The 26391-nt window shown below is 38.7% G+C and overlaps 1 protein-coding gene across 3 annotated transcripts in view; it reads left to right on the forward strand.

Moving 5' to 3' along the window:
* Positions 1–625: 625 nt before the first annotated feature.
* Positions 626–26391, forward strand: part of etnk1 (ethanolamine kinase 1) — a 29321-nt gene continuing 3555 nt past the window's right edge. The window contains exons 1-7 of one of the 3 annotated variants that reach the window (XM_015352059.2): positions 626–1040; positions 11444–11703; positions 12525–12665; positions 14965–15107; positions 17919–17966; positions 21670–21753; positions 22262–22422. In XM_015352059.2, coding sequence (XP_015207545.1) covers positions 894–1040; positions 11444–11703; positions 12525–12665; positions 14965–15107; positions 17919–17966; positions 21670–21753; positions 22262–22422 — 984 coding nt within the window. In that variant the 5' untranslated portion in view covers positions 626–893. The remainder of the gene's footprint in view (positions 1041–11443; positions 11704–12524; positions 12666–14964; positions 15108–17918; positions 17967–21669; positions 21754–22261; positions 22423–26391) is intronic. The other 2 variants (XM_015352058.2, XM_006633185.3) reach the window with 2 other exon arrangements.

The following is a 26391-nucleotide window of genomic DNA, read 5'->3' on the forward strand; positions in this document are numbered from 1 at the left end:
CCATAGTAAAATCACTGCTTGTAACCCACATTCTATAGGTCTACCGTAAAATTATTCTTTAACCTTCAAATCAATTGTCCCTTGGCGATAATACAAACTCTCTCTACCTCAGGATGATCATACCTTGTTTTTTTAACAGAGAGCAAGAGTGGGTGTGAGTGCATGTGATGACGCCGTTTGAAGAAGGGAGCGTCGCACCCGGTTATATCCAGCATGTTCTAGAACTCTCTTCCCATTCTGGAATACTATGTAACTAATAACAACTTCTACGAAGTTGCTCATCAGCCGGTGTTTTTTTTTAACACCTTCTTTCGCATAAAACCAGCACGATGTGTGGTAGCTGATTAATTGCCTGCTAAAATTAGATCTCCTCTTTCCAAAAGGCTGCCGGGGTTTTGAAAGCTCTTGGCTTGGAGCAGCCCAGGTCCCTGCCAATTCAAAGTGTTACACACGACTAGGAAAATAAATGCGGACTGCAGAGCAAATGAGCTTTGGGCCTTATTACTGCGTATCGCCATGCACGGGGGAGTGTTTATTACGTATTCCAATGAAACAAAACTAAAACATAAAAAACAAAAATCCAGCAACTTCACTTGAAATACCCGACGCCGCCCGCACACAGTACACTGCCGGCAGAAAAACGTCACAGTCGCGGCAACCTTGTCACAATGAGGCAACGCCTCACCTGATGCTGTGACTCACCCCGGGACCAGCATGCAACGCGCGCGGGTTGCTTTACGAGGGGTTGGAACGTTCTAAGAAGCAGAACCAGCTGAGGCGATTCTAACTGCGAAGGCACGCGCGGGAGCTCGTCTACAGCCCATTGAAACGTGTCTTTTCTTTGACAGCCGTTAATAAAAGTGAGGGGGAAAAAAAAAACCGTACTCGTGATCATGGCCGACTACATCCACGTCCCTGCGGGAGCCCCAGCAGTCCCCAAATTAGATGTCACAGTAGACGAGCACGATTTCAGAGCTGGAGCCCAGAAACTTATCAAGGAACTGAGACCCCACTGGAAAGAGACAGATGTCAAGATGAAGGTATATTTCTCAATTTCGTACGCGAAATGAAGGATGTGCGCGGGTTTTTTTTTTATTAAGCGAAACCGTGGTTTGGGGGGGGCAGTGACCCGCTGCAGGGTTTTGAAAGGATGCCGGACGTTTTAGAGAAATTCAATGAAAGCCGAGACTGCCGGGGCGACGCCAGCCGCAGATGGGGAAGGGCGGTCGGAGAGGCCTCCGTGTCTGCTGGCGTGCGTGTCCTGGGGGGGGGGCTTTCCCCTAAATTACTGCACTGCACACTGCGCACACTGCACACTGCACGGGGGGGTGCAGCCTCCTTCGCCCCGTGCAGGGGGGAATCGCCCCGATCCCTCACCCCCGGGCCGTGACGTGTAAAGTCGTGCGTGTCGTTTCTGCTCGGTGGGCTGCAGACGCGCGGTGTTCTGCGTCGGGGGTTTTGTCTCGACAACCTTCATTTCTGTGCCGGGTTTTCGGTCTTTTTGTTTTTCTTCCTGCGTCCCTTTCATGACCGGATGGTAACGCTTAACACACACACACACACGTGTACATACTGTACATATATATATGCTATTTGATGTATATTTCACGTTTCGCGAAGCAGGTTACCGGCGGTGTGCGAAAGAAACGGATGCAGAGCAGGTGACTAGACTAGTGACGCAGATCTTTAGCCAAACTGCAGATTAAAGATGAACGCACGTCCTCGGGGCTGGAAAAGTTTGATCAGTTTCGTACAGTTTGTCTTAAAATCTTTTACTCCAGGAGCGTTTTTCCCCCCAAGTTTATTTGTTTCGGATCCGGTTGATTTAACACGTCTGCCCCGAAAATGATTTGCTGGACGTTTTGATTTCTCGGTTAACCATCACTAGTCGTATTTCATAAGTCGTATAAGTTTCTCTTCATTCCCTCTTGTGTAGTTCCTCACAGAAATGTATGTCCTGCAGTACGCCTTATGACCCGAGCGCAGTGTTCCCCTCATTAATGATCTTTTGCTTCTGCAGTTTCTCCAGTTTGATTTAAAAAAAAATAACAAAGGGTGCCCCAAGATCATAATTGATTAACATTTGATCGTTAAAAACATGTAAATATAGGTTAATAATTGTTCAAACTGGTTGTTAAACATTCATTTTAAGTCAAAAAAACCAAACCTTGTGAAATTAACAGGTCGAGCCACAATGTGCAGTGATACTGGCATCCTGCATAGAAAATTTGACTTCTGTTTCATACATTTCCATAAGAGAAAACTCACAGAGACTTCCCAAAGTTTTTCTTGTGCAGAGTTGAAGTTAATACAAAATTCCCATTTAGAGAGTCTTGAAGTAATTATAACATTGAAATGAAGATTACAATTGTAAAAATTGTATCACTTTTATTATAAAAATATTCACCCATAACCAGCGTGTGACCACTATGTATAATCTTATTACTAAACTACTAGATTATCTAAAAACATGTTAAGGTCAAATTGAACCTTCTATGAACACAGAATGGAGACAACACCATCCAACTGCTTCCAACATTTTCTGGAGGTCATGGGCAGATCTAGAAAATATCTTCTTTCTTCTTAAATGGTGTACGTTTTCAATGTACTTTTCGTGAAACAAGCTGAAGTGTGTACTGTACAACACTTTGATTCTTCATCTTGCATTGTGCATGCAGCCTTTTTGTGTGTTTTTAAGTGCTCCTTGCATCGTTTCCAACATTTGTATACAGCTGGGACAAATTCAAAGCACTGAGGATTTGCACAAATAGGCTACTATAAAACTTTGAGATGATTATCCGGCAATCCCTTCCCTATTAGGGGACTGGATAATTCTTGATTTACTGTATATAGTTCTTTTCATCCTAAAGGATACCTAATCACTTTCGCCCCACTACACAGCAGCTCAAGTAGAGAAGGGAGGAACTGTTCCCCTGTTTGTATGTGGGGCTCTTTAAGAATGCACGGTCGTAGATTGATGGTCTAAGTGACCCATAGCCACAACATAGGGCTTACCACCCCTGCTTCTTTTAGTTGTGCCACGGGATCGTGGATGACCAAGGACCGGCTTAAAAGTCTCATTAGCATACTGCACACGTTTGGGGAAATTACCTGCTGTGCTGACTGGACATCGTTACAGTGATGTAGTTTTACATCACTGAAGGGTAAGGGTCTCTGTGGCATGTGACGCACCGCAGACCGCAGCTCTGTAAGTGGGAAGAAACGCAGGTGGAGAAAGAGCACACGGGCGAAATGAGTCCTCACCCCAACATTAAAAACTCAAATTGTTTGTGTTTTCTTACATTAAAAATGATTATAGTATATGATTATTTGCAATATTGTTTTTTTTTCCTATTTGAGAATTACGGAGTATCCCTTTCATGAGTCGTATAATTTGAGTGCGCCGTTGTCCAAGTTCTTTACTGCGTTGTCAAACAGGATTATTGACATTCAGCAGGATCGGAATTCAGAGCAAGGCAGCATTTCAAGTTATTTCTATAGCCTGTTTCTCTAGCATTGAGGTGAAGAAAAATACATGTGTTTTACTTAATTGCGATGATTAAGTTAAGCAACAATAATTTGTTAATAATTTGTTAATAATTTGTTAAGCTTGTCACACTGCGCTGCTGGAAATCCTTGTTATTGTCCTCAACAATAGAAAATAATCTCGGTGACAGGTGCCAGAACGCACCCACAGTATGTGATCGAAATGCGGAATGTAGTACAGTAAACAAAAGTTAACAAGGACACTCCCTCTTCTCCCTTTCACCACTTCTCACTGTTGGGAGGTTCACAACTGGCACAAGCTTCACGATGAGTCATTTGTTTCCTTGACAGGAGAGATTTGGACTACGATACAATGAGCAGGTCAGCTGATGAAGAGTGATGGCATTGCACACAGGTGCATCCCTCTGACTTCGGCGTGTTTCACCTGTGTAAACTGATCTGCCTTTTGTTTAGAAAGATTATGGGTGCAACAGATTTGCTGCTATAGCAGCAGTGACCTGTGCGCGCTGGCAGCCGAAACCGTGGCAAACATTGACGGTCTGCCCCCTCTCGCCAAAAGATTAAAGCACTGAAGAGGCAGTGTGGGGTGAGTGACGTAGGCTTTGGAGCACCCCAGAAAAACTTTGTCACCAGAGTAGAGAAAGATGACAAAGTGAAATGAAAATATGGGCTATGGTAGCTGGATCACTACTGGAATGGCAAGGTCCCGGCTTTTAGGTAGGGGTTCCATTCACATTTACTGACCTCGGTGTGTTCCCACAGCTGCCTTCCACACTGCTGTTTCCTTCCTGCAAAACACTTGGCAGCTACCGCAGCAGGGCTAAAGGACAGTTTGGCGCCTCACAAAACATTAGTTGTGTCTTTGATATAACTTGAGACTTAACAATTCCAAACAAGGGAGTTGTGCACCCAGAAAAGTTTGAGAAGCTGCGGTTAGAAACAAAATGCTGGAGTAAGATCGCTTCAGGTTTTGTTTTTCTCCCATTGAAACATGAGAATCTGCTTTGTGTATTATTAAACATCTTTTTTTATATTATCATTCTTTTGGAAGGGATTACCTTTCTAATTAAGCAATACACCGATAAAACAAGTCTTAAGTTTAATACAGTTAAAGACATGCTGACTGATTTTTTTCCTATCTACAGGAAGAAATGCCATAAGCATAAAAGTAATAAACTGGCTAATTCTTTATGATTTGAGCTACTCAGTTTTAATTTAGTCAGTTTATTACCGTAATTAACGGTTTCCGTTAATTAATTTGCCACTTATCAGTTTTCTAGGTTCAGATGGTTCAGAAGCTCAATGCAGCACAATTGTTTGCAGTGTTTGAAGTTAAAGGTGAAACAGGAATTAAATGTGTAAGCAATCTCCATTAAACAAACATTTGCTGAAGTATTTAAGGTTGGTGCTATATTTTGTTAACGTAGGATTGGACACGTTTATCTTTAGATTCAAATCAAATAACAATAATATCCATTGTCAGTGTCATGTTTTATCAGTGGAGTCTGAATACTAAACTCCCTATTGGCAAATGTATTCTTGATAAACTAAAATTTTGCTATATCTTTTGATAGAGCAGGTTGATATTTTGTGATTCTTTAGATATTCTACCAGGAAAAAAAGATTTCCTTTAGTCATGAATTTCATTTATTTTCCCTCTATCTTAATGTATCTTTATATTTGGTATTCTTGGGGCACAATTATTTAATTCTGACGGCTTTGATTCCCATTTAAACTGTAGATATGATCTTATCTTTTTAATTTAAGAAGGCAATAAAATAATTCCAAACTGAAGACGGAAAATGTAAGGCTGGTGCTACATTTTTATTAATTGTAATTATATTAGCTAATTGATGCTTTTATCCAAAGTGATTTATATTAACACCCTTATACAGCAGGGTTTGTACTGCAGTAATCTTCAGTGAATCTTTCTCAAGAGTAACACACTTGTGCCTTACCAAGGATTTTAACCTTACAGTCGTGAGTCTTGAGCCCAGACCACTGGTCCAGACTTTTGCCTTGGCAGTAGATCATTCAGATCTTACTGTTTGCAGACTGCTGGACACATTCTAATGAATGTGGGAGAGTTACTGTACTTTAATGTTATAAATGCACAAATTAATCTGACACTTTTACTCACAGGTAACAAGTTGGAGATGTACAAGCGGGAATCAGGTGCTAGATGAGCAGTCACAAGTGATATGTGAAATGTGAAATGAATACAATTTCTGTGTGTGTGGCGTGAGACTTAGAAATGTATCACCGTCTAGGGCGATTTTTCATTCAGTTTTGTATTGAGAGGCACCAAGTTATTTTTTACTTGGTGTTTTATTTCATCTTAACATGAGACTAACAGATGGGTTGGGGCATTTGATCCATCTGCTTTGGTTTTTAGTTGGTAATCGATCTCATCCAGCTGAATTTTGGAAGAAGCCAGAGTATTGGCTTCAACGAGATGACTATATTACCTCACATTCAGCTTTGTATGTATTTCCCCCGTTTCAACTTTAAGGTACAGTACACTTGTAGTCTTGTCTAAGTTTCCTTTAATGCAATTGTTGGAATACTATTGAACCTTAGAGATTTGTTTTGTTAAGTTAATTGCTAATAACGTTTGTTAAGTACTAACATAACAAAAGTTATAGTTCAGGTGGGTAGCTGCGTCAGCATGCGTAGGCTGCAAAGGAACAAGTAATAGGTTTATTCCATGCTGAAAAAAAGAAGAAAGAGAACACAATGTTTCGGCCGTGGAGCCTTCTTCAGGTGTGAAACATAACAAAAGTTATGTTGCGTATGTATGTAAACTAATAGTTTATGAGTTTATGTAACTCGGATATAAAACGGGAATAAGACTTAACTGTCCTACTTTTTAGAATCTGTTCCTGATGGAACGATGTATTGAAGAGGTCAGAAGAAAGGGATCATGTAATCTTACACCTGTGCCTCTCCAGTGATGGCACAGATTGAATTTGCAGGGAGTGGTTCCACTACACACGGATTGAGGGTGGATACGGTGAATTCTCTATTCACTACTCATCAGTGTTCTCTAGTTTTTGTTTTGTTCCCTTTAAAGAGAACATTTTTCCCATTCATAAAACCTAAGATAACTTTACTGAATGCATTTTAGAAATAGTGTAATAGATGTCATAAATACTGTTTGCCTCACCCATGTTACCCTACAGCTGTTTTCTGTCACTCTTGTGCCAATCCGCAAGTTTGTGCAAGCTACGAACAAGAGCAGACAATATCACGAAAACCCACAAACAAGCAGCCCACATATACAGTATGTGCATAAAATAATCATTGTAATTGTGTCAAGTGGGGTTATAGCCTGAGGTATAAATGAGAATGTAAGAACAAATAGGCTTATGAAATCTGTGTCTACATTCTGAGGATAGTAATTGGAATTCATTAAACAAAGGGTGTGCAGGGTTCTTTTGTATGTGGGCCTAAAGATCAGCACTAATGACGATCTGATGTAGTTCTTACTCCTCAGATTCCTAAATCAGCAAATCAGGATAAAAGTTCAAGCAGATACAGTAAAAGGCATGCTATCTGTACTGATTCACTCCAGTTTGCAGGTTTGAGTGGGGAGTTCTTCCTGAAATCAGTTGCTCTGTCCTTGGTTGTGGAGACATTCAACTTCAGATAGTTTAGTTATGTTAATAATTTTATCAGCGTATTACGACATAGATTATATTAATAAAATAATCGTCAACCCAGTTCATAATCAAAATGAGTTCTGATTGAATTATGTGGCATAAAAGCATGTTGTGTTCTACACTGAAGTTGGCTGCTTGGAACCTTAGTTTGAATATTCAGATTTACTGGGAGTCCTGCAGGATAGAATTACTCTGGCTTGGATGATTAACCCTTTAGATTGAAGACAAATAGGAATATACAGTATATCAGTTCACTCTTAAAATGAAAGAAACAAAACTATGTCAGAATTAGTCAGGAGATTGATCGAACTCCTGTCGGAGCTGTTTATTAGTTGTGGCCTAGCTAGTAGTAGTGTAACATCTAATCTAGCTCTGTAGACTGTAATGTGAAACATGTTGACCGCTTCAGGATCCCACATTCAAACCCTAGAGGCACTTTATTTTGCGTGTCTGAATACATATGCTCCAGATGGGATATTTTGTGGTGTGCTTTTTAAAGACCACGGCAGACACTGAGCTGGTTGTTCACGGTCTTCTGCTGACTGTCAGGAGTCTCTGATTTAACTTGCTTTAAGGCTCCTACCAAGTCCAATCTTCCTCCCTCAGTGAGCTGAGCATTATTTTCCTCTCCTAAATACTCTGCACCTGAGCTGCGGTGTTTATTTGTTCTTTTGTTGAAATGGAAACGCCGCATCTCTCCGTCATTCCTGAACCAGTCTTTCTGGAATTAACTCTTGCTCAGTATGTTTTTTGTTATCTGACGTTAAACGTAACGCAGAACGAGCAGAGACTTCTGCAGGGCAGTTGGTCTCTCACCGTGCCTTGGAGGTGCTTGTCTATGTGGCAGACTCACAGGCCTCCTCAGCTTTCAGGGAATATCCTGGATGACAATCCTTGGCTCAGTTATTTACTAGGAACCAAACAGATTAGATGAGCTGGATAGCCTCCTCTTATTTGTGACCTTCTCCTATGTACAGTACATGTGTATGATATCTGTAAGCCTCATGTATTGCGGTTGTCTCTTAAAAACAATTCATTGTATCTTTTGGTGAGAAATGCCTCTATAATACTTGCTATTGCTTCAGCCTTCCACATAAGGAAAGATGCAAGCAAGAGGCTATTCAGCCCATCTTGGTGATTTTGGTTCTTGCTAATTAACAACCCAGTGATTCCATGAGGTTGACCACCAAGTCAACTTCAACACTGAAGCTTGGGAGGTGGTTCCCGAGTACTGAACTATTCTGTATCAAGAGGCGTCTTCCATTTCTTGTCCTTACTTTCCAAAGGAAGAAGGGAGTTCTTTAAGTCATTACCTTTTCAGGTTTTGTTTAATGGTCCAAATAGCAGCAGCCATATCACCCTGCAACTCACAACTGGCAACCCACTGAAGCTAAGCAGGTGTGAGCCTGGTCAGTACCTGGATGAGAGACCTCCTGGGAGAAACTAAGGTTGCTGCTGGAAGAGGTGTTAGTGGGGCCAGCAGGGGGCGCTCACCCTGTGGTCCATGTGGGTCCTAATGCCCCAGTATAGTGACGGGGACACTATACTGTAAAACAGGCGCCGTCCTTTGGATGAGACGTAAAACCGAGGTGCTGACTCTCTGTGGTCATTAAAAATCCCATGGTGCTTCTCAAAACCTGGTGTCCTGGCCAAATTTCCCCATTGGCCTTTACCAATCATGGCCTCCTAATAATCCCCATCTATGAATTGCCTACATTACTCTGCTCTCCTCCCCACATAGAGCTGATGTATGGTGAGTGTTCTGGCCGTTGCATCATCCAGGTGGGGCTGCACATTGGTGGTGGTGGAGGGGAGTCCCCATTACCTGTAAAGCGCTTTGAGTGGAGTGTCCAGAAAAGTGTTATAGAAGTGTAAGCATCATTATTATTATTATTATTATTATTATTATTATTATTATTATTATTATTATTAAATGCAGAACTGTTTTAAACTAACACAACAGGTTTCCCTTGGTTGTATCTTAGACTAGGAATAATAGACTAGCACCAGTTAATACACAGGAGAATCGGCATCTGATCAATAATCCATTTCAACTGCTCTTTGATAAAACGAGCCATGCGTCCATCTTCAGTCTGTCAGATTAGACCAAATGTGAGCATGTTTGCTTCTATGAGCCATATTCATGAAGTAGTTCAAGTGGGGAGCTGGGTCAGCATGTGTAGGCCACACAGGAACAAGTAAAGGTTTATTCCAGGCTGAAAGCAGAAGAAAAACAACATTTCAGCTGTGGAGCCTTCTTCGTGTTCTTCTCTTTTCAGCATGGAATGTTCATGAAGTATTTACCACTGAATTGGGTGATTAAGACAATACTGTAAATTGAAATGAAGTTTCCTATATAAATTGATTAATGTAAAAAATTCTACCTTGTCAAAAACAGAATTTGTTTTGAAAATGTTTTATACATATTTTCCACCATAAAATACAGCAATTTTTGTGAAGTATGAAATCTTGCAAGATGCTTATTTCCCCATATACAGTTACATATTTATTGGGTAGAACATGGTTTCATTTTAAAAAAGCTCACTTTATTGCGGTAAACAACCACCTGTCACAAAACGGGGCTGGTTTCCAAATATTTCCTAGTCTGTTTCTGCTTTAACAAAATAGTGCTGCTCTAACATGCAGAAAAAAGCAGTTTCTCTCACAGCTTCATTCATTGTTGATTAGAGAACTGCAAGATCATGAAATATTTGAAATGTTTGGCATTGGCAAAATAAAATTCCTTAAAATCCTTTTGCCCTAATTGAATGGTAAGCTGTGTAGCAGATTAAGAGTGGAATGTTGGCTCTCCCTGTTGAGCGTACTCATAAGTGACTAAAATTAACTACAAGTTTTCAAAATAGGACAAAGCACACTGATAAAAAATCATTCGGTTCTACTTTTTGTTTTTTCCAAATTTAACTCCCAAAATTTGGTATAGCCATTGCTGTGAAGATCTAGTATTTCATGATCACTGTGGTTCCATTTTTCATCTGTTATTACTTGGTTGCTTGGCTTTGCTTGATTTAAAAAAATACAAACCAGGGCTAGAGTTTCTGTCACAGTCTTAACCAAAAGGCAAGTATGAAGAAATGTTCCATCGTGAGAAGCAGTATGCAGTAACAACATTTAAAGATATGACCCAAGAGAAAATAAAGGAGTATTGTTTTATGGATGAATTGCTCACTGGTTGAGGTGGCTTAATGATTTGGAAAAACTATTCTTGTGGACGTCTACAGTTATCTTTTAATATCAGTTATTAACCTTTTAACCTTCAGCAGTTTCACAATATTTGGTAGTTGTCTTTTGCACATTTTTTCTTTCTACCCATTTTATTTTTTTACACGGATTGGAATTATTGATCTGGAATCCTGCTACGTCACCCAGGGGAAAATGAAGAATTGTACATGCACTCCTCTGCCCCCCCACTTTCATGCAACCTGTCTTCTAACGCATCACGGGTATCTCAGCTGTGATTGGATAAGAGGCATGTCCATCACTGACCACACCCACATGCCTGCTAGCTCCCAGGAGGCCATGGGCCCACTGTGACACTGAGGGCCGGAAAAACCCTGGCTAACTGGTGCCCCCCTCCTGTTGCTCCCCCTACTTGCACTGACAGCCACCTGGTGACCTAGCCATCTACTGACCTGACCCAAGCTCGAACCTGCGACCATGAATCTGCTCACGTGACTGCTCACGTGAGAGCCTTTAGCTGTTGAGCCATTCAGGAGACTTGTTTTAGCTGTTTTGTACACGATTGCAAACCTGGACTGGATTGCAGTATTAGCCTGGTATTTAGGTCTTTCTACAGGGGTCTTCCTGGTCCGTACTTCTCTCAGGCCTGGCACATCTTAAGTGCTGAACTTCCTTAGTAAACTTATTCAATACATTATATAAATGTTAGTACAGTAGGTAATCTTTAACCCAATAATTAAAGAGGGCAACAGACAGCAATCTGGTTTCATAATGGTTGCTTTATGATTTAAATGTGAAGAAAGCCTACAAATAAACCATTAAAAATGTAGATTTTATGCTGTGAGCAAATAAATGCTTTTGAATAAACCTACAGAGTTCAGTTAAGTCTGTTACTGAATAGGCAGTCTTGTTTGGATTCCGGTCAGAATGAAGTACTGAATCCATGCAGTCACGGACATATCCCTGCCTCTTAACCAGTCCTCTGGTTTTGTGCATTAGTTAAATGACTGTGATATAATTGACTGATCTCTGCTTTTTACGTGATAAGTTACAGTGGTCTCTGATTTGTTTTACAGTTATTTACAGATGGCATTACAAACAAGCTGATCGGCTGCTATGTGGGCGAGGTCATGGAGGACGTGGTGCTTGTGAGGATCTATGGGAACAAGACGGAGCTGTTTGTGGATCGGGAGAACGAAGTCAAGAGCTTCCGCGTGTTGCACGCTAACAAGTGTGCGCCTCACCTCTACTGCACTTTTAACAATGGCCTGTGTTACGAGTTCATGCAGGGGACCGCGTTGGATCCTGAGCACATCAGGTGCCCGGAGATGTTCAGGTATTGCACTGCGTGTTTCCCACACCGGGAACCCATTTTTGCTCAGAAGAATAACAGTAGTGCCCGCTGTCGACACTAACACTCACGACATGCTCAAGTGGTCGAACGGTGCTTCAGGCATTAGCCCTTTCTCATAATTCGCTGGGCTGCACATCAAAGAAATATTTCTCTGATGGGCCTCGGCAAAGGTCAACCCGAAACACAGTTTTGCTTAACAGAACACTTCTAGCTCTGAAGTTGGAAGTGGTCAGCTCAGTGAACAGCCAATAAAAGGATTTGCTATCTAGAATGCTACATGGAGGCCCAAACTTCCCTAATACTGGAACGTGGACAAAATCTGTTTTTTTTTTTGGCGGTTGAGAGATGATCATGCAAGACAGAGAGATCACTGCAGTACTCTTAATACTGTATGGGTAGCTTTACATAGTGCAAGGCGATGGCTGGGGACTACATTGAGTGTAGCCCTCTACCAGCAGAGTATTTACTCAGTAAACGTTATGCCTGGAATTCACTCCAAGCAACAGCATTTATCCACAACTACAGTAAATTGCTGAAGTGCCAAATTGGTAAGGTGTCTTGTGTTTTGAACAGAATTATTATTGCCGTCGAATTGTTACCCTACAAGTGACTTTGTATATGGAATGTAAAACACTTGTTAATTATTCATTTCAGCAAGTTGAGTTACTTTAGACCTTTTAGTTGTTCTCTTAAATATATATTGGTGAGAACGTTTCTGGAGAAACGTAGTCTTTATCATTTTTAGATGGCTCTGTAATCATAAGAGTACTGTAAGCAGTTTCATTCTTTCCTTTTCTCTGCAGGCTTATTGCTAGGCAGATGGCTAAATACCACACCATTCATGCTCACAATGGCTGGGTTCCAAAGTCTAACTTGTGGCTGAAAATGGGAAAGTATTTTTCCTTAGTCCCTACTGAATTTGAAGACAAGACAGTAAACCTTAGGTAAGTGAATTAAAAACTCAAAAAAGTAGCTATGTGCATGTCAATTTGAAAGCTGGAGAAAAGGCCTTGAATTACAGGAAGTATTTCATTGTTTCTTTTTAGAGTCACATGCATATGTTAAAGAACTCCGATGAATGCCAAAACCCCGAGGCACAAAACAAAACTGAACCCATATTTCACCACCTATGGAATTTCTTTCCACACGATTCTAAGCCAATTAAGACAGGCGTGTCCTATTTCAATCAGACAGGTGGAGGGTTGAGCCAAGCCTCAGTTTGCGCCATCACCCTGCCTTTTCAATAGTTTAATTTTGAACAAAACAATAATGTGATCAAGCATGGGGCTAGGTGTGGCACTGGGGAGATGCTCTCCTAACCTCTGAAGCCTTGCTGTTAGGCTAACGGAAACATTGTGTTAACTGTGGTATACGAACTCTAAACATCAGCAGCCCTGATGCAGTTTTAATACTTAAATGTCAGCAAAGTTCACTTCCATGTTCAGTATTTCATAATATAAGGCATCTAGATTTCTTCTGGGTTTTTTTTCCCCGAAAAGTGACTCATTACTCATTTGTATTGTCTACCTTAAAAGGAGGTTAACCAGCACTTTAAAATCTGTTAAAAATGTATTTGATCTTTAGCATGTTTGCCTACCTCACAGTTGCAGCTAAACAGATTTTAAGAGCTCTACACTTTCCCTCCACATGTGGGTAAACCTAAAAATTAGTAGTCTAATTATATGTATAATCACATCTGTCGCTCCCAAACTGTCTAAGTTGTGTCCCTTCTCTGTTTTATCAATTTTATCATAGTTGTTAAAGGATTTCTCCAATTGCCATATACATGGTTGGGAACAAAAAATATGGTTTATATTTCATGTTCTGAACCGTGAGTTGCACGATAATCCCTTGGGTTTAGGAGAGATTTATGTTTTGCTAGCAGCCCCAGGTCATTTTGTTGAGAATATCACTATATTAGAAGAAATTCGTTCCAACTTCAGCTGCTTTTTGTGTGAACTTTTACTATTTTTTTAATTCTTCTTTGGACACACACTTGTTAGCAATCTCCCACAGGTCCTGTTTAGATCACCGGAGCCTGGGTTGAATCCATCCAAGTGGTTAATTCATGTTCTGTGTTATGCAAACAAAACCAGCTGTCTCCTTGACTCCTCAGTTTACTGTGATGTTGAGAGTTTAGAGTGTTCTCATGCAACCTGGCTCTCATACTGAATAAGCACTGCCATGTAGTTTTACTACTAAAATACCATAAAATGCTGCTTTGATTTGGAATATAAAGTGAAATATTCATAAAGCTTTTGAATTTCTTTCACTTTTGTAGATGTGAGGATATGTAAGCACTGTAATAGCTACAGGTAAATTAAGTTGGAGATTGGGACTGGGCACTGAGCATGTTTCTGACAGATATTTAATGTTGACAGTCACAGGAAGTTACACGCAGAATGGGACACGAGAGCTTGCTTCACGACGTGGAGGAGCAGGGAAAGAAGCAGCTGCAGTATAGGAACAAGTGGTTAAATTCTTCACTTTCAGAAACTGCTTATCCAGTTCAGGGTCATGGTGGCCTGGAAAGCACTGAGCGCCAGTCCATCACAGGGCACACTCAGACACACAAACAAGCACACACTCACATCAGGGTCAGTTATTGCAGAAGCCAGTTAACCTACTAGTATATCTTTGAACTGTGGCAGGAAAACCATGTGAATACGCAATCCAGATTGAACCCCAGGAACTAAAACCCGGTGCCCAATGCTAATCTCAGCCACTATGCCTACCATAGCTAAACTCCTATTATTAAAATCAAGACATTTGTATGCTGGTGTTATACAGCATATCCAGGCCACCATAAGCCTGAATTGGAGTGAAACCTCCTTTGGCATTCAGTGTTCAGTTTTGGGTCTCTTTACTAGATAGTTAAGGTCAGTGAGGTAAGTTCCTTGGCTCAGGGAGTGTCCTACTCTGACAGGCGATAAAGTTGATAAACAAAAGCATTAGCTTCAAGACTTCAAGAAGTGATGAAGAGAATGTCTGTTTCAGGTATTCAGAATCCCCTAAGGCATTGACAAAAGTGACCCCAAATGACCTAGTCTTATTGGTAAACCGGTTTCCTATAGATTAAAAAGACTCAACTTTTGTGTTTCACAAAAGTTATTCTAAATGTTGGTTTGATACTTGTGCAAAATAAATCTACAGTTTCAATCTTTGAAAAGCGTACATTGTTTTGATAATGCACAAGGAAAACCCTGACTTTAAGTCATAACTATTTATCTTCTTTCCAAACAGGTTTAAACGGGACATCCCAAGTCCCACACAGCTCAAGGAGGAGATGGCCTGGATGCAGAACAGTCTCTCAGATCTAGGTTCACCTGTGGTTTTGTGTCACAATGATCTCTTGTGTAAGAACATAATCTTCAATGAGAAGGAAGGTGAGTGTCAGTAGCAGAACTGGTTTTGTATGCTTGTTTTAAATAGGTGTGTTTGCAGTGTCTGAATCAGGTTTATCTAGTGCCTGAATTACAGTAATTATTAGCTGAAGATATTACATCGTAGTACTTGGGCATTTGGGGGGTATATAGCCTTCTAGTTGGGTAAAATGAAATAATACTTGTTCTTCAATTTTGTGCATGATTCACTATTTAACACTTAACCTGCCACGGTGACTTCAGTTATAACTACAGTTCTTACATTATTTCCTGCTTTGGGAAATACAAAATCGATCATCCTAAATAAATTTAATATCTCTATCAATTAAGCGGCTTTTCGAAACCTATGTATAAATAGTTTTGGCATGCTGTAGTGCTGGATCTTAATATCTTGCCATTTTTGTATGTCAAAAGGATAAACGTTCGCTGCCAGATTGTATTGATACTTTCTGTTTTCATAGTCACATTTAAGAGCTGGAAGAATATGATAAACTTCATTGTCCCAAAAATTTAGAAAGGAGACCCTTAATTGTGAACACTAACAGTGCATTGGCAACATGTTAGAAAATGCCGAACCTTGCTTTAAGTCAATGAAACTACTTACTAGGGGTGGTGAAACCTGGGCCTTCTAGTGTCTGGTGAACTTCAGCTCTCAAACTTAGTTGAATTAATTCACTCAGTTGGTCTAAATTCAGTTTTCAGGTCTCAACTATTGAGCATTTTTTTTGGTACTTGTAAAACTTGTACCTGTACCTACAAACAGCACAGGGCTTAGCCTGTAGACATTTTGGACTCAGTTTAGTGAAAAAATAAATTATATATGGCACTGTTGCAGTTCCCTACTAAATTTGGTGAACACCTAAGAGTCCTAACAATATCCCAAAGCGAAAAAGGCCATTTGGGTAGCAGAGTAAACTAGTGTGTTTTTGGTTTGAACGACAGAATCCAAACTAAGGATTACTCATTATTCAGTTCATTACTTCTTCAGCCGACTTTGAATGATCTTCCACATCTAAGGGATATATATTTTACTGTAAACAGTACACCCAAATGTTCAATTTCACAAGGCCTGATCAGTACAATTTTCAAAAAGAAGCAAAAAAAAAACTAGGCTGCAAATGACTTTCAAAGTCTGATTTATGTACCAGAATATCTTGATTTAATTTTCCGAATGGTTTTCAGAAGGTTCATAGTGATGCGTTTCATCTCAGCCACCTGACAAATATGTAAATAGAGACTCAAAACAGATTTTAGAAGCTACTGTAAATGAGAACTTTAAATGGCAAAAAATAAAGGTCACCGTGATTGGATTGTGTCTATTCCCAAATCACAATTATAGCAAACAACTGCTATCACTTTTTGAAGTATAAAAAAGGGATCATGGTCACTGTTGTTTAAGAGTACTTAGAGAAATGGTGAATATGTGCCTCAGCAGAGTTCACATTTATATGGAGATGTATAATTCATTTAAAATATACACTCCTGTCAAGACCTGACACTGATCCTTGGCTTTGAATAAAAAATCAGCAAAATGCATGTTGCCAGAAGATCAAATTAATATAACCTTCAGACTTGCATGAAACTATTGGGAAACGTTCAAATGAACTCTTCTCTCTTGTGACTAGCTAGAGATTCTGACAAGAAGCAACACGGTGTGGTTTGTGTATTTAAAATAACAGCATTGTTCAGCTTTCACTGATTCACTCATCTTAAAAAAAATCATTCAGTTGGGGTTGAACATCTAAACTGGCAAACACTGGAAATTTGGCATTGCTCATTTCTGAGCCTTGAGAAAAAATGTGCTGTTTGCCAATGCACCTCCACAAAATTATTTCGGTTTCATTAAAGCAGGTGCTCCTTTGGCATGCAAAATGTTGAGAAGCGTTAAACTAGAATGCAGTCAAGTTTAGTTAAGATACAGCTTTACTTAGTATGTCTTAATGGGTATGAAGCATGCTTCAGTAGCAGACTTTGAGAGAGAGTGAGTGAGAGAGACTATATTAACAATCTTATGTGCAATATTCGGGTAAGGCAGGCTAGTCATACTCTACTGATGATGTGTTGTTGCAATAGAAATCCTGCTCAGTAAGAGAAACAACAGGAATTTGTGATGTACTGAAGGATTATGTGATAGTATAAAATTTGAGTATTCATAAGAAAACACTACATAAAAAATATCCTAGTTGTGTTTTTTTAAGTTCTACCTCTGGCAGGTTAAGTGTTAAATCATCCAGTATGTTTACATACAGTATACATTTGGCTTTTGAAGGCTGTCAACCGGCTTAATTTAACAATGTTTTCTAAAAATGGCATTATGTCAAACAGTGTCTTTTCTCAGTGTAATGTCAAATTTCTTGGCTTGGTTGGGCATATGTTTTCAACTGACAAGTAAATTTCAGATTTTCCCTGTTTTTTTTTTGTTTTGTTTTCTTAACAAACATTAAAACATCTCCTGATTTAAAAGTGAAAAATCAAGCTTTAAAGATATGTGATGAAATCCTAGCTCATCCCCCAAAACGGATCTCAGCAGTTGCCTGCTACAAGACAACACCCTAGTTTTATATTTTTTGGCACTGTGAATTGTAATTTGTTTCAATGTATTTTATTCCTGCCTAATCCATTATGTTTTACATACAGTATGTTAGACAAGACAATGAATATGCACGTGGCGCACAGTGTATTTTAAAGTCCACATTCCGATACTTTTGTGCACTTAAGCGCCAAGACTTGCCACCAAAGGGGAAGATGTCTACCCCTAGTAGATGTTTTAGGGAGCACTTTCACAGCTCCTTCTGTCTAGATTTTCTCTCCTAGGACCGGCAGGAGAAAGCGGGAGTCCAGTGGGACAGCTGTTGACTCCAGGTGCTGGAGTCTCCCTTCTAATACTGGAGAAAGTAGAACTGACTTGTTCTATTAAATCTTGTCTGGAGCAGGTCCAGTACTTTAACTGGTTTTGTCTCTTAATTTCCGTATTTCTTCAAATTTATTACAGAGTGCAGAAAAGTTAACAATCTCTTGGCTTATGAAAGATAAGAGAAAGGCATTGATTTTTTTTAATTACTTTTTCTATGAGATACAATTTTGGTGTCCATTAAAGATTTGAGGTTTGGTTACTGTGATTTCAGTTAATGTTTTATTCTCATGCAGTCATAGACAAGTAGTTTAACGTTTTTTATAATGTAACTAAAAGACTTCTTCAGATCAAGTTTGATTTTTAGAAACATATAAAAACATTTTCTGGTAAACTTGATATTCCCCTTTAAGAACTGTTTTATCTACAGTATGTCATAAGTTTTGTAATCTGTTAGAATTTGTCAGTAGACCTCTGTTCTCTTGGATACTGCCTGGAGAAATTTAAGTTCCAGAACAAACATCACACTGGTAACTCTTAGTTATTAAAGTCCCCTTTTAATTAGGTATTAGATGATTGTTTAGTTCGAATCATTTAAAAGAGCATAATGTGGACTTACTGCTTCAGAAAAATCTGTGACCTTATTTTGTTAGAGGAACATCGTAAAAGAAAACCATGAAAAAAACCTGTTTTAAAACCTGTTAACAAAATGTTTTTAAAATGCATGTCTGTTGTGACAGTCATGTTGTGTGATAGGTGTTTTTCCACCTATCAAACCAGACAAGCAAATACCATATGGTTTTCTAAATGTTTTTGTTAAGGTAATACTTTAAAGTTCAAGGGGGGTGTTTTTTTATATGGACTTGAGTGTTAGTGTGTACTAACTTGAATTCAATAACCAAACCTCAATACTTCACTTATTAACTGACTTGGACTTGTGTGTTACTTTACAAGTTTAATTTATCATGTAAAGGTTCTTTGCCGAACATATCTGTGGTATAGTGACTCAACCTTAAATTTAAATGTTTAATTTGGCCTTTTCAGTCCTCATAGAAAGCCATGACTTATTTTTAAACCTGAAAACTTTGTAAATCCATACTTAATAATGTTGAACGTTTTTCACGTATTATTTCCACTCTAAAACTAAAAGTTTTGCTTAATAGTTCCAAATTTATCCTTTAAAATAATCACTGACAGGTGTCATTTACAATGGAGGCAAACATTTTAAAAAACCTAATGCTATTATGTAACTCGAATCTCTGCCCATTCTGCTCAAGTTCTTTGTACCCTGTGAGATGTATAATGATATTTCAGTACAGGTTACATTGCATAGTTCTACATGTAGGAACGTCTTTCCTGCCTTCTAAATTAATCATATATTGCTTCACTGTAGATGCGTGATCATCAATGCCTATTACGTTTTGTGGCAACAGTCATGTACATAATTTAAAATAAGCATCACATTCTATGCCGTATCTTATTGAATAGCATAAACCCGGCCAGGCACATCTGTAACATTTTTCTTGTTCCATTTAAAATCTATACACTAGTTCAAGTATAGTAGTTCTGTCCTGACACTTGTTACTGTTCACCCACAAAGTGTGTGTGTGCATTTTACTTTTCCAAGGAAGCTACAGCATTCAGTATTATCAAACCAAACCAAATGCAGTGTAGTTTTGTTGTCCTTACTGCAGCAAACGTGAATCAACATCAGACCTGGTCATCAAATAATTTAAACTAAAGTTTGTGGCAGTGGAAGTTTTTATTGAGAAAAAGTTTAAACCAAAGCTAGCTGAAACTAATCATATTTTGAAATGCATTCATTCTGATAAGATATTGTCCCCATTTTAAGTGCTGCCTGTCTAATATCAAATATTTTAAAGGAGGAATTTGAAAATAAAAAGGTTAATTTATTTTAAGCCCTAAGTATTGTACTTTAATATTTCCTGTACAGTTTATTTAGCTAATACAAAAAGTGTTTTTGTTACATTAAGGTTTCTCATTATTGATCATATTTATAACTAGTTAAACTGAAATTCAAGGAGATGAGCTAAAAAGTCCTATTTTTTTTCCTTTATAAGGGAAGCCAGTTTATGTTCTTAGTTTTTTATCTAAACATTTTGTAGTATTTTTGAAAATAACATATATACTACATATATTCTTGAGACATTTATTGGAATTGGAATATTGTATCACCATTTCTAAGTGCTATGATGTTACCCCTGATGAACATTGGAAGCATTCTTGGCCATAATGTAATGCAAAACCTTGAACTCATTTAGCACAAAATATTAAATTTAAGGTTGAAACCCAAACACCTGAACTGTCGTAAAGAATGCTTCTCATTTATAGTACACTGAGTTTAGCTTGTTAAAAAAGGCTCGCTAATCGTAGTGTTTTGCATTTTGCACTAACAAATTGCGTCGTGCTCCAGTCAAATTCAATGCAAATCACGAAGGTCGATTCTTCACTTTAGGATGCGATTGCTATTGTTTAAAATTCCTGTTAATACACTATACGTTTTGTGTTAGTAAGCCACATGGTCTTCAGGTTAGGTGTCTAAGGGCTTCTGCTCCTGTAATACAGGGAGATTAAACGCTCTTCTGAGTTGGTTAGTGTGCAGAACAGAGCGGAGCTGGTGGTAACCGCCAAGTGTTATACAGCATTGTAAAGTGAAGTTTTTTTTTTGTTTTGTGAGATGTGAGTTTGCCGAATTCTCTTCGTCTGCTGCACATTAGGTTTGAATTTGCTGCCCCAGGGCAGCTGCGCCAAGCTGCTTTAGCGCACTGACTGGAGGTCTTTGGCACCACTTGTTCTCTTGTGCCTCCCCACCTCAGGACAGCACGCTGCCTGGTAACCACCTAATACCCATCTAATTCTTAGCTACTTTATGTGCACCATGTAAAGTAAAACGGGAATGTGCTTGGAAGCAAACATTACTAGTGTATGGAAAAAATACCACTGCACAAGTTATTTTTGGTAAAATGACAGTTTTAAGATGTTTAAGTAAAAATGCTAGTAGATCTAGAAGACTCAGGATTGTTTGTAAAAGTTGTAAAAGGAAGAGAAAAAAATTTGTATTTAATTTCTTGTGATGAAATTGGGTAAGATTTTGTTTTTATTATTGTTAATACTTAGAGTATCAGGAAACAAATGTCAACTGAAAGATGTTTTACTCAACATTTAACACAAGAGGGCACACTTACCCTTTTTAATAGTTCAGACAGTCTAAACACTGCAAACCTCACTCTGTGGGAGTCGTATATGCACAGTACCTCAGTATATTCTGGACCTAGATGTCCGTGTATACATATGAACAGTTTTGCTCTTGAATTGTGCATATTCAGGACAGACTGAGGCCTGGATTAAATAAAAGCTTCCAACACAGCTCCCAACTGCAGCACAGGAATCCTCTGACAACCCAAAGTCACATGAAACCTCTTGGCTAAGAATTTGTGATCTGCTATTGAGCCAGAGTTTTGTTTCAGTCCAGGCTAGTTTAAACTAAGCTACCACAGACCTGCAGTTTTCTTAATTTTAAAATTCAAAATCTTACCCTAAACTAAACTGCATGTGCACTGTTTACATAAACTCATTGGATTTCTTTTGGATAATGTAATACATAGTACAGTCTGGAGATGTCTGTGACTTTTATCAAAACTTTCACAAACTTCTTCTAAATGTTTTCTTTTATTATTTGTATGTCGCACATAGGTAAAGTAAAGTTCATAGACTACGAGTATACTGGCTACAACCATCAGGCCTATGACATTGGGAACCATTTTAATGAGTTTGCAGGTAAGCAAACAGGATGAGTTCACATTTTTATATGCCTTTGTTTTCATATGTGGTAGTGATTAACATGTTTAAGGTTAATTATTTCTATAGTGAATTTGGTCATTTTGGTCAAGTTTCTAAGACCTGGAACTCTAAAAAAAAAAAAAAAAAAAAAATGTCCTTGTATACTCCTAATTACCTACCTAGGCTTGCATCTTAAAAGTAAAGGAATTTCTTACACTTAATATAGTTTTGGGATTTTTATATCGGGGGTGTCCAGCATTTTTATAATGGTTTTGTTCGTATTACCTCTTATTGAGTTTTTAGTTTTTATTTTGTTGAGAGTGATTAAGAGCATTAAAGACAATAAAAAAATTATAAAAACAATAATTCCCCCCAATCCATAAGGCCTCGCCATTCATGGCTTATTCTAAAACCTTTATTAAAATTATTAAAATCTCTCTCCGTTTTCTTTATTTAAGTATGATCCCTTCAGTTCACTAAGTATGTGCTGTTGTATTTCATCCAGGTATAAATGATGTGGACTACAGCTGCTATCCTGACAAAAGCCTGCAGATGGAATGGCTAAGAGCCTATCTTGAAGCTTACAAAGAGTACAAGACTCACAGTTCTGAGGTTTCTGACAAAGAAGTTGAAGTTCTCTATGTTCAAGTCAACCGATTTGCTCTGGTAAGTAGGCTTAAGTCAAAGCTATAATACCATTTGGCTTTCAGCAACAGTGGCTTTGATATTTCACATACCCTTTCATTAGTGGCTTTCAAAGCATAACTTGTTACTAGCTCACAGGAGGACTGTAAAACAAGAATAACGACTAACTGCATGTTTGTGCTTTATTCTGTAATCATTAGTCATATACATGCAGTACACATAGAGTAATAATTAAAATGGTAAGGTTCCTAATTGAGGGTGCTGATATAAAGTTTGGTATGCAGATGTTGGAAAGGTTTTTATATCCATATTGCCACTGTTTTTTCCATTTACTAATCATGTTTATGCTGCTTCTTATAAATTAATTCGCTAGGTATACAAGATGGACTGTATGACTACACATCACTGTTTTATATTCTGGAAACTGACAAGGTCCATTTTTGAGAAGACAGGTTATGTCATTTCAATCAATATTTGCTGTCCATGGAGCTTTTAACTCTAGTGAGCTCTTTTGTGCATCTAATATGCAAACTACGTCCTGTAACAGAGGATGTAATCTGCTATAATTTCTAATGCAGGAGGAAATGTCAGGCTAACAAATAGTATTAACAAGGAGGATTGCAGATCAATGGATCCTTAAATCCCATAATGCGTTGGAGTATTCTCTTTATACCCACTTTGATGTTAATTTCATATCCTGCTCTGCCTGCTTTTAATCGCTTCTCATTACTGAATCTCCAAAGAGTTTCTTCCACGTTTACCTTTCATTTTTAACAGTTTGCTTTTTTTTCCAAGACCTACTGTAGCTTGAAGAAGCACAGGCAGTGGCTTTTTGGTATTTGTCCTCCAGTTGCTGGAGGTGTATCCAGCTGTACCTAGGTGTACTGAAACACTGCTATATCTGAAGTGTTAATTGTAAAGGTAGTGTAAGTTACCATTTCAAGTAAAGTTATCTAGTATCTACTTTTTTTCTCATTTCCCCCCAAAATAGGCTTCCTCATGTCTTGCCAGGGAGAGTCTTGTGCTTTAATGTTATTTATTTAAACATTATTTATTTATGAAACTGCGTGGACCTATGAAAACGTAAATGATGGAGAGTGAAGTTCACAGCTGCCCAAAGACACGTGTGGTATTATTACAGTATGATGCACTGTTTCAGTCCATGCGGGACGTGACAATGACTTGTATGGCGGATGCATTGCTAAGGCTCGTGGGAGATGCTCTGTGAATGGGCAGAGAATGTCCTGGGAAAAGAAAAGGGCCCTTGCTAGACTTGCTGAAATGAAAAATTGAACCCATTGTCTTGTTTCCATGGTGGCTCTGGCAGGAGAATCGAAATACAAAGGCTTCTTGTTTGTACCTCCTTTGCACGTAATCAGCATTATCAAAAGGATCATCTTACTAAATTAAATCAAGATGAAGAACAGCGTGCAGTGTGAGGGTGGCGTTAAATAACCATTTAGAAGTGAATGCGAAATGTACTGCTCCCTTATTTTACTCTGTCGCAGCCATATGTGAGCAGGGCCTTAGATTTACTGTGTCAGCCAGATGCACGTTCTTTGTTACCGTGTTGCCATTTTGATCCTGCCAAGAAGAAAGCCTGTGTGTTCATTATGTGTACCTGTTGTTCCCTGCTAATTGTCCTCTAAATATACAGACCGTCTTTACAGCTTGCAGGAGAAACCAGAGAACGTGTAGCGTTTACAAAGACCGATCTAGCAAGCAAAGCTGTAATTGGGCCGATTTGAGGAAAATGATTCAAATCCAGTGTCTGAGCTTTTTTAGACGTCCATTACTTTAGCTGTCTTTAATTAGAAGACTTTGGTAGCCTTCAGATTTAACTAATGTAGACAAGGGGTAGGTGGGGGGTCATTATTGGTGCCAGGTTGCTGGACTGTGCTCTATAGGTTAGAGACAACTGCACTTCTGACTGAGGAAGGACCTCACTGTAGTACAGACCCCCATGTCTGTATCCTGGAAAGATGATCGGTCCATAATCTGTCAAGTGTTTCAGACAGCCCGAACAGAAAATTGCAGAGGATTTTAATTGACAGGCTTACAGAGGCAGGAAGCCGGTGAGACGCGTGTATAAACTGTGCCATTGTATTGTTTCTCTCTCATCAGTAACTGCTTTTAATTAAAACCACTTTCAGATGCGGTAGTAGGCAGCTTATGGTTTGATTTTTCCATCTTGTAGATAGTTAGAATCTTATTTGGTGATACTTTGATCATTTTATATCTCCAGTGTTTAAAGAGCTTACCTGTGCTATCCCTTACAGTGTCATTAAACAGCACTGATTGAGCTGAATTTGGTTTGTTAAGGACAGTGTGCTCTTCCTACTGGGGGAATGGTGTATTGTGTCTGGGGGGGCACTAGCATTTATTTTAAAATTTTTATGTGCTGGTTTTTCGCTTTCTTTAGTTGAAACTAGACCGTTAACATTTCTCTTGTTTGTGTATGATGTGAAACGATTTTGCCTGCCTAGAATACATCTCCTGCACTAGCGTCTTAAATATTGTTGTGGCAGTGTTGCTGCAAGTGTTTTTGTTGCTCTCTCGGTGAAGTCAGTATTACTTTGAAGTTCCCAAACAAGGGTGACTCAAAGGCTAGTGTTTTCTGCCTGTTCTTTGATGTTCTTCTTAAAATTCACTATCGTTTTCCTTTTTTATGAAAAATGAGCATTAAAAGCTGCAATAATAATAGTTTATACAAAATACTAATTAAATGAAATTGATGCCTATACAATTTTAGTAAATTATAAATGTAGTATATCATTTCCATTTAATTAACAGTTTGGGCATTGTAATTCATTGTGTAGAGCCTTCTTTTACTTGCAAATTAAGACCTCTTTCAAAAACCACCACAAAAAATCTTGCATTTTTCCCCTTGCAAAATAAAAGAGGAAAACATACTTTCAAAAGAAAGTACTTTAATCTTCTCTGTGCTTTCCTGAATGCACCTTGAAAGAAGCAGCCCTTGCACAATAAAAATTGGCCATTGTAAATATCTTAATTGAATGTGACAATGGCTTTGTTGCTGCGGAGAGCACACACTTCACTTTCCCAATTAAAAATAATTGAAACGGCAGAGAATGGATTAAACTTGGAATTTTAGAACATTTGAAGACAATAGAAACAACATTGCTGGCAATGAGAATGAAAAACAATTTTTTAGCGCTGACCAGGGTTATGCCAGTTATCCTATTATCTTTCAGCACAAGCCTCGTTTAGGGAGCCAGTTGAGCTGGATAAATATTCTGAATCATAGTAAGCTGAGCATATTGAGAAAAACTGTGTACAGTGTTGTTTTGTTTCTTTTGACTTGATTTCTGAGTGTCATGCAATAGAGAAAGCCCCCCTGCTGAAGTATTCAGTTGGTAATGGTGTGCACAGTAATAGGGTGCCTATTGCACTGAGCCTTTGTCCTTGCTAGCTTACTAATTATCTTGGGATTCCTCTACAACTAGGTCCAGTTTAAAAAAGAGATTGGAGCTTTGTGGTTTATATCACTGTAATTCCACCGGTATCCACAAGGTGGTGCTGGTGTGTTTGGTAAGATTTAGCAACGCTGTAATAATAAACTGGTTGAGACTTTTAATGAGAACCGTGGAGTAAAGCAGCATTCAGTGTTCGTATCTACTATCCATAGTATAGATGGCAGACCTCACTATGTAAAATATTTGTGGTAAGTTTATTGTAATAAGCAAAACATTTTAAAAAGACACAAGTGTTCTCTGTTCAAAGCAGGACAGCTAAATCACCGGAACTGAAAGGCCTCGTAAGGTGGCATAGCTGAATTCCCAGACTTGAGTTTCACGTTGATTTGTCTGCGTCTTTAGTTAATATTCAGTACAGAAAGCATTCTAATTCAGTTACCATAAATGAAACCAGGGTAATAGTTTCATTAAACTACCTTATCGTGAATTATATGTATTTGTAGACTGGTCTTTCTTCTGATCTAAAGTCTCAAAGGAGCTATTGTTTGAGTCA

The sequence above is a fragment of the Lepisosteus oculatus genome, chromosome 7 (assembly GCF_040954835.1).
Source record: "Lepisosteus oculatus isolate fLepOcu1 chromosome 7, fLepOcu1.hap2, whole genome shotgun sequence".
NCBI classification, from domain to species: Eukaryota; Metazoa; Chordata; class Actinopteri; order Semionotiformes; family Lepisosteidae; genus Lepisosteus; species Lepisosteus oculatus.